This window comes from Siphateles boraxobius, unplaced genomic scaffold (genome assembly GCF_051911475.1).
Source record: "Siphateles boraxobius isolate OS27281-9 unplaced genomic scaffold, OSU_SipBor_1 22, whole genome shotgun sequence".
NCBI classification, from domain to species: domain Eukaryota; kingdom Metazoa; phylum Chordata; class Actinopteri; order Cypriniformes; family Leuciscidae; genus Siphateles; species Siphateles boraxobius.
In genome coordinates this window covers 29,547,698-29,563,494 of record NW_027508833.1, presented here as the reverse complement: position 1 = coordinate 29,563,494, position 15,797 = coordinate 29,547,698, and the positions used below count along the sequence as shown (strand labels likewise).

The window sequence follows — 15,797 nt, the reverse complement described above, 5'->3', positions numbered from 1 at the left end:
CTTATTAAATTATTTCATACATCTTTTTGGAAAATTAAATGACCAACTATTACGGTAATTCAAAGTGGGTGGGCCCAGGCCCACTCGTAGCTTCGCGAATCGCCAGGTAGAATCGATCAGGTAGAACGTCTCATAATTACGGTTGAACGCAGCATAAGCTCATTGTTTTGGTTCGGAGGAACTGTAAAAGGCGGCTGCTGTTTCTTTGTGGCCGATTGTTTTGTTCAGACATAATGCAATGATTGGACGAGCATTTTTTTGGTCCTGTGACTACTAAAGAAGATATATGTAAGTTAGGCTACATGTTTTAATATTTAATCTCTTCACATCCTGATAGCAACCAATTATAGAAGTTTTAAACACAAAAAGTTATACACACAAAAAGTGTTTATAAAACAAATCACCAACCCTGGGACTCTCATTGCCATGCAACAGGCTGGCCACAAGATGGCGGAATAAAAAATACTTTTGTAAAAAATTTCTCAACTTCTTTTGTTCCTCAGAGTTGTTTAAAACGAAAGAAAACTTCCAGTCTAAATGAGACTTTCTAGACTAATATGTAAGATATGTGTATGTCAGTAGGCTACATTACTTAAAATATTACAAACATGCAAGCTGGTCTGGATGGGGAGCTGATATCTAGTTCAGCTGACCCCCGATCAGATTTTCTGGCATTATAATCTGTTGAGGCAGAAAATAGTCAAGAAAGTCTGGAATACCAGAGCAAGGCTCAAGTTTCTCACCAAAGAGCCTTGTCCTTTTTTAATGTGTTATTAGTTTTGATAGGTCTGTACTTACTTACATAAGTGGCCTCTCCGTCAGCACTGGCAGAATGAGGGCAGCAGCCAAAATCAAGTCATGTGATGTCCTTAAGGGATATACAGTACTACAACAGCAGAGTGTGTGATGTATCAAAGAAGATGTGAGTTCAACCCAAACTCTCACCTATTTTTTGACTGTGCTACCCGTACAATAAGATTAAAATCTGCATCAAGAAGCTTAATTATGTAATATCTTTTGTATAATGAGCCAACATAGAAAACCCCAAACTGGAATTTTTTGAAACATGGATGCTTTTCCAAACCACCCTCATAAGGCCCGTTTCACTAAGCGCCACAGAACACTTTATAGTGCATACAAATGAATGAAAAAAATGAAAAAATGTATTTTCTCACTCTTGATTACAAATTAAATTCTGTATTTAGGCCTACTGTACCGTTGGTTTATTTGTACCTATAGTTTGCATAGTAATTACAGTTATTACGTTCCTGTGTATTTTGCGTGAATCAGGATTGGTGTTTGGAGAGATATTGTGTTTTGCGGTAGTATGCCATACGAAACCGTTGCCACTGACCGCTTTAACGTCCGCAGTGGGGCTCGAACGGGTTGGTCGTATGTGGAGAGGTTGTGAGAGATTGTGGTATGAAGGTAAATTAGAAGCAAAACTCGAGAGCACGTAGATGTGAATTTCAGAACTTGTACAATAAATATTCGTACTTGTATGCGAACATTTACACTCACAGCTTCAATGTGAAAACCTGTAAAATAAAAATGTGAGCTTGAACGCTGAGATTTGCACTTGCAGACAATAGTCACATACCTGTATTCTGAATTTGAAGCTGCAGACAAGCAGTCACAACTGTGTAAAATGCCATTCACAAAGATACAACGACAGACACAAACTTGTAATACAAATTTTCACTTCTTCTAACATTCAAACTCGCAGTACAGCCTCAAATTGGCACTTGCAACTCCTCAATTCTGTCACTGCAAGTTAAAATTTCGCGCCTTGACTTTTGCTACTCTTTTCGCGATATACAGGGTCCTTCTCAAAAAATTAGCATATTGTGATGAAGTTCATTATTTTCCATAATGTAATGATAAAAATTTAGCTTTCTATATATTTTAGATTCATTGCACACCAACTGAAATATTTCAGGTCTTTTATTGTTTTAATACTGATGATTTTGGCATACAGCTCATGAAAACCCAAAATTCCTATCTCAAAAAATTAGCATATTTCATCCGACCAATAAATAAGTGTTTTTAATACAAAAAAAGGTCAACTTTCAAATAATTATGTTCAGTTATGCACTCAATACTTGGTCGGGAATCCTTTTGCAGAAATGACTGCTTCAATGCGGCGTGGCATGGAGGCAATCAGCCTGTGGCACTGCTGAGGTGTTATGGAGGCCCAGGATGCTTCGATAGCGGCCTTAAGGTCATCCAGAGTGTTGGGTCTTGCGTCTCTCAACTTTCTCTTCACAATATCCCACAGATTCTCTATGGGGTTCAGGTCAGGAGAGTTGGCAGGCCAATTGAGCACAGTAATACCATGGTCAGTAAACCATTTACCAGTGGTTTTGGCACTGTGAGCAGGTGCCAGGTCGTGCTGAAAAATGAAATCTTCATCTCCATAAAGACTCTGGCTCCTTGATTTCCGAATGACATGCAAAATTTGCTTTCATCCGAAAAAAGTACTTTGGACCATTGAGCAACAGTCCAGTGCTGCTTCTCTGTAGCCCAGGTCAGGCGCTTCTGCCGCTGTTTCTGGTTCAAAAGTGGCTTGACCTGGGGAATGCGGCACCTGTAGCCCATTTCCTGCACACGCCTGTGCACGGTGGCTCTGGATGTTTCTACTCCAGACTCAGTCCACTGCTTCCGCAGGTCCCCCAAGGTCTGGAATCGGTCCTTCTCCACAATCTTCCTCAGGGTCCAGTCACCTCTTCTCGTTCTGCAGCGTTTTTTGCCACACTTTTTCCTTCCCACAGACTTCCCACTGAGGTGCCTTGATACAGCACTCTGGGAACAGCCTATTTGTTCAGAAATTTCTTTCTGTGTCTTACCCTCTTGCTTGAGGGTGTCAATGATGGCCCTCTGGACAGCAGTCAGGTCGGCAGTCTTACCCATGATTGCGGTTTTGAGTAATGAAACAGGCTGGGAGTTTTTAAAAGCCTCAGCAATCTTTTGCAGGTGTTTAGAGTTAATTAGTTGATTCAGATGATTAGGTTAATAGCTAGTTTAGAGACCCTTTTCATGATATGCTAATTTTTTGAGATAGGAATTTTGGGTTTTCATGAGCTGTATGCCAAAATCATCAGTATTAAAACAATAAAAGACCTGAAATATTTCAGTTGGTGTGCAATGAATCTAAAATATATGAAAGTTTAATTTTTATCATTACATTATGGAAAATAATGAACTTCATCACAATATGCTAATTTTTTGAGAAGGACCTGTAGGTGCAAAACTGACTAGTGCACTTGCAACTCAGTGGTGGCGAGAGAGGAAGGGGGCGGGAGTGGGGGTGTTCAAAGGAGCCGTTTTATTGGTTGGCGCCTAGCCAATGAAATAGGACTTCTGTTAAACGTGATGATGTCACGAAACCCGTGTGTGATGGACTGATATTAAAAGTAATATATTTTTTCTAAACTAGGGGGTTTAGAATTCTTATTAACCTGTAATTATAACATAATGAAAATCCCTCAAATTATCCCTTTTTCATAGGCATATGTTATTAGCTTGGTCCCTCATTTTTAAACAATTTTACACCTCACTCTTTTATAATTTGGAATAATAAGGACCTACTGTATAAACATAAATCTATTTTCGTTGATAGTTGGTTTAAAAATAGAAATTATTTTTGTATCACAACTTTTCAATCAAAATGGTTCAATTTGTAATTATTCTGAGTTCTTGGTAAAGCATGGAATTCCTGTTACTCCAAAAGAGTTTGCAATTGTGGCTGATGCAGTGCCACAAGGAGTTCTCATGCTTTTTAAAGGATTTCCTTTTTCATCTCTTTGTCACTCAATGGATCTGTGTAAGACATTTGTAGGTAAACAGTGCCTTTCTTCATCTAAATAAAAAAACAATAAGAAAATTTGAGTCTTGTTACATGAAGAGTATGTTTCTATGCCATATGTAATTTTTTCCTGGAATGGTTTTGTACGTGACATTCCCTGGGAAAAAGTTTGGAAATTACCTCACAAATACCTGATAACTAACAAAATAAGAGAAATTACCTTTAAATTAATTCATAGGTTTTATCCAGATAAGTGTTCTCTCAAAAGACTTAAGAATGATAGTAATACCCTCTGTTCTTTCTGTTTAGAGAAACCTGAAACGTCTTTACATTTATTCTGGAACTGCTCTCTCACAGTGACATGTTGGTGTGATGTTTGTGATTTTATCAAATGTTATGTGAATCCTAACTTTGAATTTACATATAGAAATGTAATTTTTGGTTTTCATGAATGTGTAAAGAAAAGGGATATTTATTTTATAAACCTTATTTTTCTGTTAGCTAAATTTCATATTCACAAATGTAAATTTTCTAAGTGCAATCCTCTTTTTTAAGATTTAAACTTGAAATGAAAATGTATTTTGAATCTATTGAGTTCTCAAAAAAATTGAAAAGCTATAAGAACAGTGGCTGCGTTTAAGGATTTGGCAATTAATCTGGATTAAAAAGACTGAAGGAACTTAATCTGGACTGAAGGATTCTGTTGTATTATGTTATGACAATGACAATAATTGTGATGATGTTTTTTTGTTTGTTTGTTGTTGTTGTTTTCTTTTATGAGCATTTGATATAAATAAATAAATAAAAATATTAAAAGTAATAAATTATGTTTGAATGTTAGAAGAAATGAAAATTGTATTACAAGTTTGCGTCTGTCGTTGTATCTTTGTGAATGGCATTTTACACATTTGTGACTGCTTGTCTGCAGCTTCAAATTCAGAATACAGGTTTGCGATTACTGTCTGCGAGTGCAAATCTCAGCGTTCAAGTTCACATTTTTATTTTACAGGTTTACACATTGAAGCTGTAAGTGTACATTTTAGCGTACAAGTACGAATATTTATTGTACAAGTTCTCAAATTCAAATCTACGTGCTCTCGAGTTTTGCTACTAATTTACCTTCATAGTGTGGTTAGGTCACATGTGAACTACGAGGAAGGAGCAACCTCAGCAGCAGGAGGATGTAGAGGTCAGTAAACTGGGCTGAGTTGAGTGCGGGGAACGGAGGGGGGTGACTCTGGGACGCCAGAGTCACTGTCGAGCCCTCTTGAGGTGTCGTGGTCTAGTCGACGAAACACTGAGGACGGAAGGTGCCCACCTGAAGACCCTAAATGTTCCCTAATCAGCGCAATCCAGACGGTTGTCATGAGGGGACCGCACTGTGGTTGAAGCCGTTGTGTGTGCAAATACACGGCAGCTAATAACACCAGACAGAAGGAGATTCACATCACCATTTGGAAAGAAGCGTAAATGGATGGAAAAGCATAGTTTACTGTAAAGCTACGTCTTAGTTGGTGCTTATCTTGGCGAAAGCCGAGTACAAATCAGCATGAAGTTTTAACATCTACTCTCGTGTAATGGAAATCATTTATTTGCAAATAATTCAACCTCTGTAAATAGATTCGTAGCAATGACAGCAGAATGTTCTCTTAGTCTACTTAATCATCTTTATAACCTCTTCTTTGCTTTCATTTGTTCGTCTTTTTCCGTATCAGCCCCTAAAGCAAAATCATTTAACATGTCAGGATGGCATTTGAGGTTAATACCCTCATTACTGACCTGAAACAAGATCATGAAAGTCCAATATAGTCATGCTGAGTTAACAGCGTGTGTTCAGAGGTGTTCTCAATGGATATTGATTTCAGTTGGATTGTTATTATTGGAGCAGCATTGTGCACAATGACAGTGGCAGTTGAATTAGGATGTTTTTGCATTTGATTTGTTGTATGTTTTTACATGTCAACATTAATAATATTACCCCATCACTGCTATGAAAATAAGCAACACATTTCACCGAAGTGTTATGCAAAAAGGGAAAAATAACTTAAAAACCAAAACACCCTTAGAAGATGAAAGCACATTGCTTGTAATGTTTTATTATTTTTTTATCATTGGCTTTTTACTTGGATATTTTGAAGCTACTGTTTAAAAAAACAAAAAACGTTTACAATTAAATTTTACAACTAAATTAAATATTTAAAATAATTAAATGGTTAACAAAATATGTTCAGAAGGTTTCATGGCTCATCTTTATTATAGAAATTAGTATTGAGAATTGTTATATTCACTTAACATCAATTTATTGAATGAGGTAATTTGCCTCATGCATTCCTGTGCAAAGGATTCATGGGACTTTTCTGCTTGACAAATCACTACTAACTACCACCAGACTCTGGAAAGCAGAGACTCTGTGGTTATCATATCAGAGCAGGATCTGTAAGACCTATTTCCTGTTTTTGCTCCAAATGAGCTCATCTTGTGACACTAATACAGCGTTCACAAAAATAACATTTCATCCCCATGTGGTTCTGTTCAGGAACATTTCAATGTAAAACACTCATAACATAAATGAAAGTGGATTTACATTGGACATTTAATTTTGCTTGCTCATTTCCCTATTTTTACAATTAAATTACCTTTGACGTCATCTAATGCTCCCTTAAAGTTAATATTCAAAAACACCAATCATTTAATAGCACTGTTAAATGTATATTTAGGAAATCTCAAAATGAATACCCATGTTTCATACTATACATACAATTTCGGGGACCTCTTTGATCCTAAATCACCATTGTGTGTGTGTGTGTGTGTTTACTGCTCCGTGTGCAGGTTATTAAAAGCAGGTTTAATGCTTGGCTGCTTTCACATTAACGGACCAGTGGAACACAATAACCTCCTACCTCCAGGGAGTCTGGGAGGCCTTGTGTGAGCCCTTAAACACTGCTGCAATGTTAGACGCTCTTTTTACTTTCTTTCCCTTCCTCGTGCACATACCTGTTCCCTCGCTTCTTTATATTCCTGTTCATTATTTACTGTCAATAACAAGCATACACGTGTTTAATTTCCAGGGAGTTTCTGTGTAATCCACCTTGAGCAGAAACAAAGATATCACTGCTAGTGTTCTGTTACATATTGCACTTTATTTAGTTCCATAGAACTTTTAGGATCTAGAACAGGTTCTAGAACACAAAGACGGAACCATCAGCCTTCACTGTCGGAGAATGCTTATTGCTTTGCACTTTGTATTTCACATTTTCGAGCATGTAGAACAGTTTGCGATGCCATAGCCAAAGACTTTTGTTACACATTCAATTTGATAACCACTAAAGGAAAAACACACATACTACTACAAAACTAATGTCTCTGGAATGATGTGGAAGTTGTACGGTGTCTGTGGCGCTGTGTGCTGTGTTCAGCATTATTGATGGAGGCTCTGAGAGTGGCAGCTGTGTCATGTGGTCATGTGATTTGGCATCTGGGTCACAACACAGAAGTGCTGTCTTTTATTTTCCATCATGGAACTGGCCAGAATGATGATTCTGTCTCCGTGGTTGGTTATAATGATGAGGACAGCGGCAGGTGTGGATCAGTTACGTCATTCTGCATCCAGGTCATATGATACAAAGGCTTCAGTGGTCCAGGATCCGAAGGTTCCCGGACACTATTTTGTTTTCCAGCATAGAGCCAGCCGGAATGTCTATTCGGTCTCCATGGTTGGCTATGATAATGACTGTTCCCTGGAGAGGACAGAGGAATAATCAGACTGTGCAAAATCCTGCAAAAACGTCTGATGGCAGAATTTAAGATGTTCCTTACTATTACCTTCAGTGAGACTTGCTTTCCGAAGGTCACATCACCAGACACCGTCAGGTGATCCAGCTCTAGCATGTCTGGAATGCTCTCGAATCGTGAGATATATTCCTGAACCTGAAAGAGAAGAGAGAACTGGATCAAGGCTTGCTAAGTATTATTTGAGAGTCATTGTTCTGAAACAAAAGCTGAGATCATGTCCTTGTTTTCATATCTTAGTGGGTTTCTGGCTGGCAGACTTGGTAATGTCACATTGGTAATGTGATCGTGCCTACACACTGTGTGTGTGAGAGGAACACCATGCGTTTTGAATGGATCATTTGTTGTGAATGCTTCATTAGGTGCGGTACCTTGGTAAAAGAGCTGCCCAGTTTGACGTGAGGAGTTGTGGGAAACTCGCGCCTCTCGCTCATGGTCAGAGATCCTGCCTCCAGGCTGTACAGATTGGACATAACCAGTAGGAGGTCAGATGTGGTTTTGACAGGCAGGAAGCGGCTGCGAGGCACGTTAATGCCCAAGGCATTATCAAAGCATTTGATGGCTGCACCCACCGCAGTCTCTAGCTGAATTACATTCAGACCCCCGTCTATAGTCTGAGAGAGAGAAAGAGAAGGATTTTAAACAACAGTTTTGTAATTCTCTTAAAATTGTCAAATAAATGAATTATTTGTGCATCACACAGTTGCCATAAATTAGGTTAAACTTCAATTTAATAATAATACATTTATCAAACTCTTAAAACATTATATTTATATGAAGGTTAAAAAACAAACAAAAAAAAACCCCTCAAATTTTTAGTGTAGTCTAATAGCCCGCTGTGTATAAAATTGGACCTAAAATGATTTGTAAACCTTAAACGGATTATTGAAAACAAAACAAAAAACCTGTAGGGTGGGGACTTGGTTGTATCCATTAATCGAACTAAATGAGCGGAGAATTCGAGCATACATAACCAGATGTCACTCCAGTTATGACATTTTCATTAAAAAAATTACATGTGAAAACTAAAACATAAGCATGGATGAATCATTCACAATAAGATCGATAGCATACATTTATAAAACAGGTAGGGTGAATTTTATTTTCAAATTCATATTCATGTTATTTGACAAGTAACCATGTAAATGACGGTGAGGAAGTGAGAGGTATCACTGCAAGCACTGTGAAGGTGCTCTTGGTATCACACATGCAGAATAAGCGTAAGGTTGACAGGGACAGAACTGGGTGGGATTGGATGTAAAGAAATCTAGAACAGACTCTATCTAGATTAGAACAGACTTCTGCCTGGGCCTCAGGGCGAGAAATTGTGCTACAATACCAAGCTCTGCTGAACTGTGTACTACTTCACAAAGACACACACTTAATTGTTTATCTAAATGAGCACATATCATAGAATTCTATTGATTTTATAGAATGCAAATTATAATTATTACACACTACCCACTTTGCATGTTTATACTGTGTCATAACCAGACGCAAACCTCTTCTGTCTTAACCAGCTTCATGTGTGGAGAGACAAATTACTTGTCACTTGTAAACTGGAAATGCTGGATTGCGTTTGGTTTGGGCACAGTGATAGAATAATAAAGATAAAAATTGTGTTTTATGTATCAATAGTTTTTCCAATTGATGAGGTCCCTGTATGTCCTCAAAAGGAGTTTTTTTGTCTCACTTCTAAAAAATGTGTCCCCAAAGTATAACTATATAAATTGACACACACAAAAATACACCTCATCTTATGGTTACCTTTCAATTCTTTAGTCTCCTGTGATGCACTAAGAACAGAAAACCCAAATTAAATTGTTTATAAATGTACTTTTAAATGTCAGTTGTAAAACACTTCATAAATCCCCTGATCACACTCTGAAGCCTTGGCTCGAACTAGTTCCCAAATGATTCTCTACTCAAATCAGATATGGGTATGGTATAAAACAGACGCTCAAACAGTCTCCACAACATTAGCTTGTTAAAGTGCTTGTGTAAAGAATAGACTGTTAAATAAAGATGGACAACGCGTCTCCGCTTCTTCCACTGTAGAAAAATGAAGCCAAAATATCCCAGAAACAGTCATTGCATATCGTCATTTGGAGCCCGGATGACAATATGTCTGCGCAGTAATGATCCTGAGGTGGACCCGCAGTATAAAAGTCCTGCCCATACTTCTACTTCACAAACCCAGCTGTTATTCATGACGTTACACCCCGTTTTTATAGCATCAAATATCTAACTAAACCCAAACTTATTAGAAAAATGAACACAAACCATCTTTGCAAAAAATTATTTGAAGTGTAATTGGATTTCTTACTTTGGGTCGCGTCCCATTCGATTATATGGAGAGGGCAGGGCTTATGACCTATACTTCAGCCAGTCACCAGGGGGGGCGATCAAAATGCTTTGACTTCACTTTTCAGGACATGTGCGGCACACTTGATTTAAAGCAGGGGTGTCCAAACTCGTGCTGGAGGGCTACTGTCCTGCAGAGTTTAGCTCCAAGTTTCCTCAACACACCTGTCTGGATGTTTCTAGTATGCCTAGTGAGACTTTAATTAGCTGGTTCAGGTGTGTTTAATTGGAATTGAAGCTGAACTTTGCAGGACAGTGTAGCCCTCTAGGAGCAGGACTGGACACCGCTGGTGTAAAGGGTTTTGTAAGTGGGTTTGATTCAGAAGTGAACACTCTGCAAAGGAGACTAGTGAAGCCTAGTGTTACAGGGTCCCATGTGGCCTGATAAATGGATCATGGTCTCACCTAGGGTTTCAGAAGTGGTCGTGTAAAGAAGAGGAAGGCCAGGGAAATAAAACAGATTTCTGGGGCACAGATAGAAATCGTGCTTTACAACAAAATTAAGAGTGACTGTTGAGGGGAAAGGAAGACTTGACAAGGGAAATAAAAACAAAAAATTAAGAAATTCAAGTGTCTGGTCAAATAGCTCAAATAAAAGTTCAAATAATCCTTTTATTATCATTACATTAATTGATGCATTTGGCCGACACTTGCAGGACACTCAAAAAACAGTAGTATTTATGGACCCTAATAATCCATTTGTAATCGAAGTAGCAGCACAGTCAGAATAAAAAAAGTCACATGTAACCATGTCAGTTGCAATGAATTGGCCAAACCCAATTTAAATTCTATCTGATTGTAAGTGGTGGTTTAAACCATTTCTAATTAGTTCTATAGGACATGTAAACACTTGATCTGATTTTTAACTGGAACTGCATTTGAAATAAAATCCAATGTACATAAACACGCACATCTACCTGGGGCCTGTTTCAGAAAGGAAGTTTAGTGAAAACTCTTAGTATGTTAACCCTGAATTAAGGGAAACTGGGTTTTCCGTTTCAGAATGGAAGGTATGTCAAACCCGAGAAAGCAGAGTAAGTCAAGCCCGTTTCTGAAAGAGAAGTAACTTAGAGTCAGTTACCATGGTAACTTACTCTGTGAACCTAACCTGGTTGAGAGCAGGTTTTCTTACATAAACCCTGAGTTTTTCTTTTAGTAAATGCATTTTGATTTAATAATCTATAAATATTTTGACTGGAAACAACAAGACAAAAATGCTAAGTAATAAAAGCATTTTTTTGCAGTGGAGTACATTCATTCATTGCACATTTTTCTATATAACATTGGAGAGAGCACATTAGTAAAGCTGCTGTATCATAGCGGGAAGGAAAATGTGCCTCGCTCTCATGCTCTTTCTGAGAGTTTTTGTGTTGTTTCCTGCACACAAACTCATGAGATCCATCAAAGAGGAGTTTCACAGGACTGCAGGACAGTAGTGGAAAAATCGATTTAAATGAGGCTAATCTGATAAATGACATTTATTTGATAACATCTTGCTGTGACCTCTGCAAGTAACTTAATAATTAGATTTTCCTTTAGGATTTCCAATGTGGTTGATGCATTGATGACATGCATATTCCCATCATCGCACCTTCCGAAAATGAAAGAGATTACTGTATGGAATAGAAGGATAGTCTGAGATGTATGCCGTAACCACCACCACAACTTTTGAATTCACACAAATTATTCACAATTTATTTGTATCTTTATTTATATCATCTTTATTTCCTACAAATAAAAAAGCAAGTTATTCTTTTTCCTGTTGGATTTTAATATTCTTCCAGTATTGTGTATCTCCTCTTCATCTATCAGTGATGGTGCAGGTCCAGCCTATGCCTACTTGCTGTTGGCCCAGTAGAAGTCAAATGTTAATTTCATTAGCCTAATTTAAAAAAGTAACAGGTTGGATTAGAGAACATTTAATTATGTGAAAAGAGCATTATACTATGTGGAAACAGCTGCTGCACATTGAAATAGACACTGAATTATATTTATTTAATATGTCAAATGTTTGTAAAGTCATGTAGCCTATATCCAAAAAATGAGCTACACGCATCAAAAGAATGAGAAGAAATAAGGGCGATGATGTCATTAAAAAAAATGACAAGTTATAGTGCTGCAGAGATATCAACCTGAATTAGCATGCTAAATTACTAGCCACGGCCCGACAGATGTCATAATACCAGTTTCGGCCATGGGAGGCGGTATGCGGGCAACACCAGCCAAACTGCAATGCACGAAAAACTCGCACGGCTTGTGGGCGTACTTGAACCTGATGAGTTTGATAGTTAGCTCTACTCACAGATCCGATGCGGTTTTCACCTGTTATCTACCAGAGCCCGTCTCTACCAAGCTGATGATAAAATGTAACATTAGCTAATTATATTATGTTCATTAAATTGCTTTCCTGAGGTAAATCTGACATATTTCTTCTCCAGCTATGTTATTGACCTCTGCACGCTGATTAAAAAAATGATTTGTCGATATTATGTATGAGGAATGCATTTTGGTTGTAGCCTACTGTATCTTTCAACAGTGTTCGTGTTTTTTTACTATTAGCTAGTAGAGATGATCGGTTCACGTGCGCTAGGGATCTGTCGTGTAACATTTACAAGCGCCAAAACGGTATTTATTGTTTGAATTGCGTAATAAAATTGACAATCTGAGAGCTGAGATTTGTTTATATCATAACTAACCTGCTCTGTCTAGTCTGTCGGTCTCAGTGTCCTCTTTGCTTTGCGATTTTTCTGTGCGTGACAAAATTGATGTGTGGCGTGACTGAGAGCGTGTGAAAAGTGTCAATTGTGTGTGTCTCACGGTGAATTCATGAGAGTTGGCAGCTCTGAATGGCGCTAGCTTGGTCAACATCAGCGAATGCTGTCGGTCAAATTAATGTAATTCAAACTAATAATAAAAATGTAATATGAACAAAACGAATATGAACATATTCACTGGTAAAGGTGAAGGGGAGTAGCTTGAAGATGTCATATTTAAAAATCACTTGACATCAACCAACATTCCTCTGAAGTCAAAACGTCCTCTATTAGGAGTTGGCTCGGCTTCGGCTATGGCTCTAGGGTCGTTGTGAAGGTAGGGGCGGAGCATAGAGACTATGCCGTTTCTCGTTAGTTACTCTAGAGTAGACCGACTCACTTTCTGGAGGTATACTGCCCCCATCTGGTATGGAATGTGGAGTACGAATAGATTTTTTGGCGGACATGACAAGGCACCTTTAAAGATTTAACTGATTGAATTATGAATTTATTGTTCATTTTTAGTTGCTGCCACATTTTTTTAAAAAATTTTTTTTTAACTGTGGGATACCATGAAAATGAGTATTAGTTCAATAACTTACCTTTCTGTCAGTTTTCACCTGATAATATAACAGTGAATAAGAATTATACTTGTGTATTGACTCGGAACATGTGGACGTCTTTTTGTCGGGTGCTGTTGCCATGGTGAATCGTAATTTCGGAGCTCCATTGATCATGACTTTTCATAGTCGTGGTGCACGTGCTTAACCTACTCAGAGTTGATTGAACCAACTCAATTCAGCTGTTCTGAAACCGAAAACTCAGTTTCCCATCTCAGGGTAAGTCAACACAGAGTTCAAGTTTTAACTCAGAGTTGGTTGAACCTCCTTTCTGAAACAGGCCCCTGATCACTTATTTAGCATTCATGTAAACACTATGTTCAGATTCAATCAATCAAAATTATTTAATTCCAACTGAAACGAAAAGTGTCCATGTAGATAAAAGACTTATTATATTTAACATCCTGATTTTCCACACAAGCTGCGGTTTCTGAAAGTTTTTACGGTTAATTTTCCTACCTTAGGGTTTACTATGATTTCCATGTCCATGGCATTCTGTTCCTGGAGTCTCTGTATGGCAGATAGGGAGATCCACAGGTTGTTGGTGTTGAAGATCTTAAACTTGGTCACTGATTTGAATTCATCAACATGAGACTTGGGAACCTGGGCGATCTCCAGTAACCGAAGCTTACCATCATACTGAATGAGCGTACCTCCCTAGAGAACAAAAACATGCAACATTCAAAGAAAATATATCAAATATAAGCCTCGTTCCCCACAAATAAACCTCATTACGGAAGTAAATGGAAATTATTGAATTTCTTGGGAAAAAGAAAATACATCTGTTCTGAGAATTTTTTGTTATACAAGTCATAATGTTGTTTTGTACTACTGTACGATATCACTCACAAGTAATATTCTCTCACCTTCACATCTGCTCTGGTCTTGTCTGTGACCTCCATGATAAACTCACAGCGTTTCCCATTTGGCTGGCTCACCAGATGATTCAATATACACAAGTCTACTGTTGCGCCCAGGTTATCGATGTTGGAGACAAAAATGTACTCCTTCCCTTCAGCGATGAGCTGCTCCAACAGACCAGAGTTATAAAAGCTGGCGTAAATGTCACCATGACCAGGTGGATACCACACATCTGCATTCTCTCCTGTCATACCCATGTCCGTAGCGACCGGCAACAAAGACTCCTTATTTATCCTTGGATACCTGGAAAATTCAGAGAAAGAAGTCTGAATTTCTAATATAGATTTGTAATACTGAGCATCGGATTTGTTATCGTCCATGTTGTTATTGTCAACTAAAAAGTTACTAAAATTACTAAAACTGAAATAAAAGTATATTTAAAGCGAAATATATAAGTAGAAATTACAAAAGCACATAGCAAAATTACTAAAACTAAGTAAAATAAAAACTGGAAAATATAAAAATAAAAGATAAATCTAAATATTAATGAATACTGAATATTGAATACTGAATACTGAATATTAATGAATAATGAATAATGGGGTGGTGATGGCGCAGTGGATAAGACACATGCCTTTGATGTGAGAGACCCGGGTTTGAATCCACTGTGAGACACCAATGTGTCCCTGAGCACTTAACCCCTAGTTGCTCCAGAGGCGTTCGACTTCTGACATATATAGCAATTGTAAGTCGCTTTGGATAAAAGCGTCAGCTAAATGAATAAATGTTAATGTGTATATTATTATAGTATACAAATAATACTAAAACAACACTAGTCCATAATATGAAAATGATTATCACTATAAAGTCAAAACTTTTATTTCTGCGTCACATATCACTAAAAACTACAAGTTTAAAATAAAATAGATCAAATGGATAGATAAAATAGATGCAAACACACACATAGGGCCCTGTTTTAATGATCTGAAACGCAAGTATCAAACGCAGAACGCAAGTAACTTTGTGGGCAGATCTCGCAAATCTAAAATGGGTTGGTCTGAAGTAGCTACATTACTCATAGGTGTGGTTTGGGCAAAACGTGAAACAAACCAATCAGAGCGTCATCTCACATTCCCTTTAAAAGCAGGCGCGCTTGTTCCATGGCGGATTGCGGATTTGCCTGTGCGGTTCACAGCCGAGGACACCGACGTTCTCGTCAGGGCCGTAAAAGACAGAGAAGTGACATTGTATGGGGATGGGAGAAACCCACCCAAATTAGCTTCGGTGAAACAGGCGTATCATAATTTGGGTAAACGAGAAAACTAGATTTATGCCTATTTTTTCACATCTTCATGGACACCACAATGATTTCCCTCGAGTGGTATTATTTTTCCTTGTAATGTATGGTTTGCAAAAATGGGAACTGCTTCGTCTGTGTAAATGAGAGAAGCAAAGTGTATGCGCGTTGTGCACACGCTACATTATGGCCAAGTATGCGCCCTTAAAATGGCATCTGAATAACGCGCCACTGACTTTAGACTCGGTTTTTCCTGGTCTGTGGCGGAATTTTTTTCTGAAACTGGAACTAGCACCAGGGAACGTTTG

General features: G+C 38.0%; 2 protein-coding genes across 5 annotated transcripts in view; one reads left to right on the top strand and one right to left on the bottom strand.

Moving 5' to 3' along the window:
* The first annotated feature begins 827 nt into the window (after positions 1-827).
* The window catches only part of wdpcp (WD repeat containing planar cell polarity effector), a 116,193-nt gene continuing 101,223 nt past the window's right edge, over positions 828-15,797 (top strand). For 2 of the 3 annotated variants that reach the window (XM_077239584.1, XM_077239580.1), the window contains exon 1: positions 829-922. In XM_077239584.1, the coding sequence (XP_077095699.1) occupies positions 864-922 (59 nt within the window). In that variant the 5' untranslated portion in view covers positions 829-863. Of the gene's footprint in view, positions 923-15,797 lie in introns of all 3 variants that reach the window. The other variant, XM_077239581.1, reaches the window with a different exon arrangement.
* The window catches only part of ugp2b (UDP-glucose pyrophosphorylase 2b), a 30,859-nt gene continuing 21,987 nt past the window's right edge, over positions 6,926-15,797 (bottom strand). For both annotated transcript variants that reach the window (XM_077239588.1, XM_077239587.1), the window contains 5 exons: positions 14,198-14,495; positions 13,791-13,988; positions 7,966-8,208; positions 7,628-7,732; positions 6,926-7,542 (listed from right to left, as the gene is read on the bottom strand). In XM_077239588.1, coding sequence (XP_077095703.1) covers positions 7,435-7,542; positions 7,628-7,732; positions 7,966-8,208; positions 13,791-13,988; positions 14,198-14,495 — 952 coding nt within the window. In that variant the 3' untranslated portion in view covers positions 6,926-7,434. The remainder of the gene's footprint in view (positions 7,543-7,627; positions 7,733-7,965; positions 8,209-13,790; positions 13,989-14,197; positions 14,496-15,797) is intronic.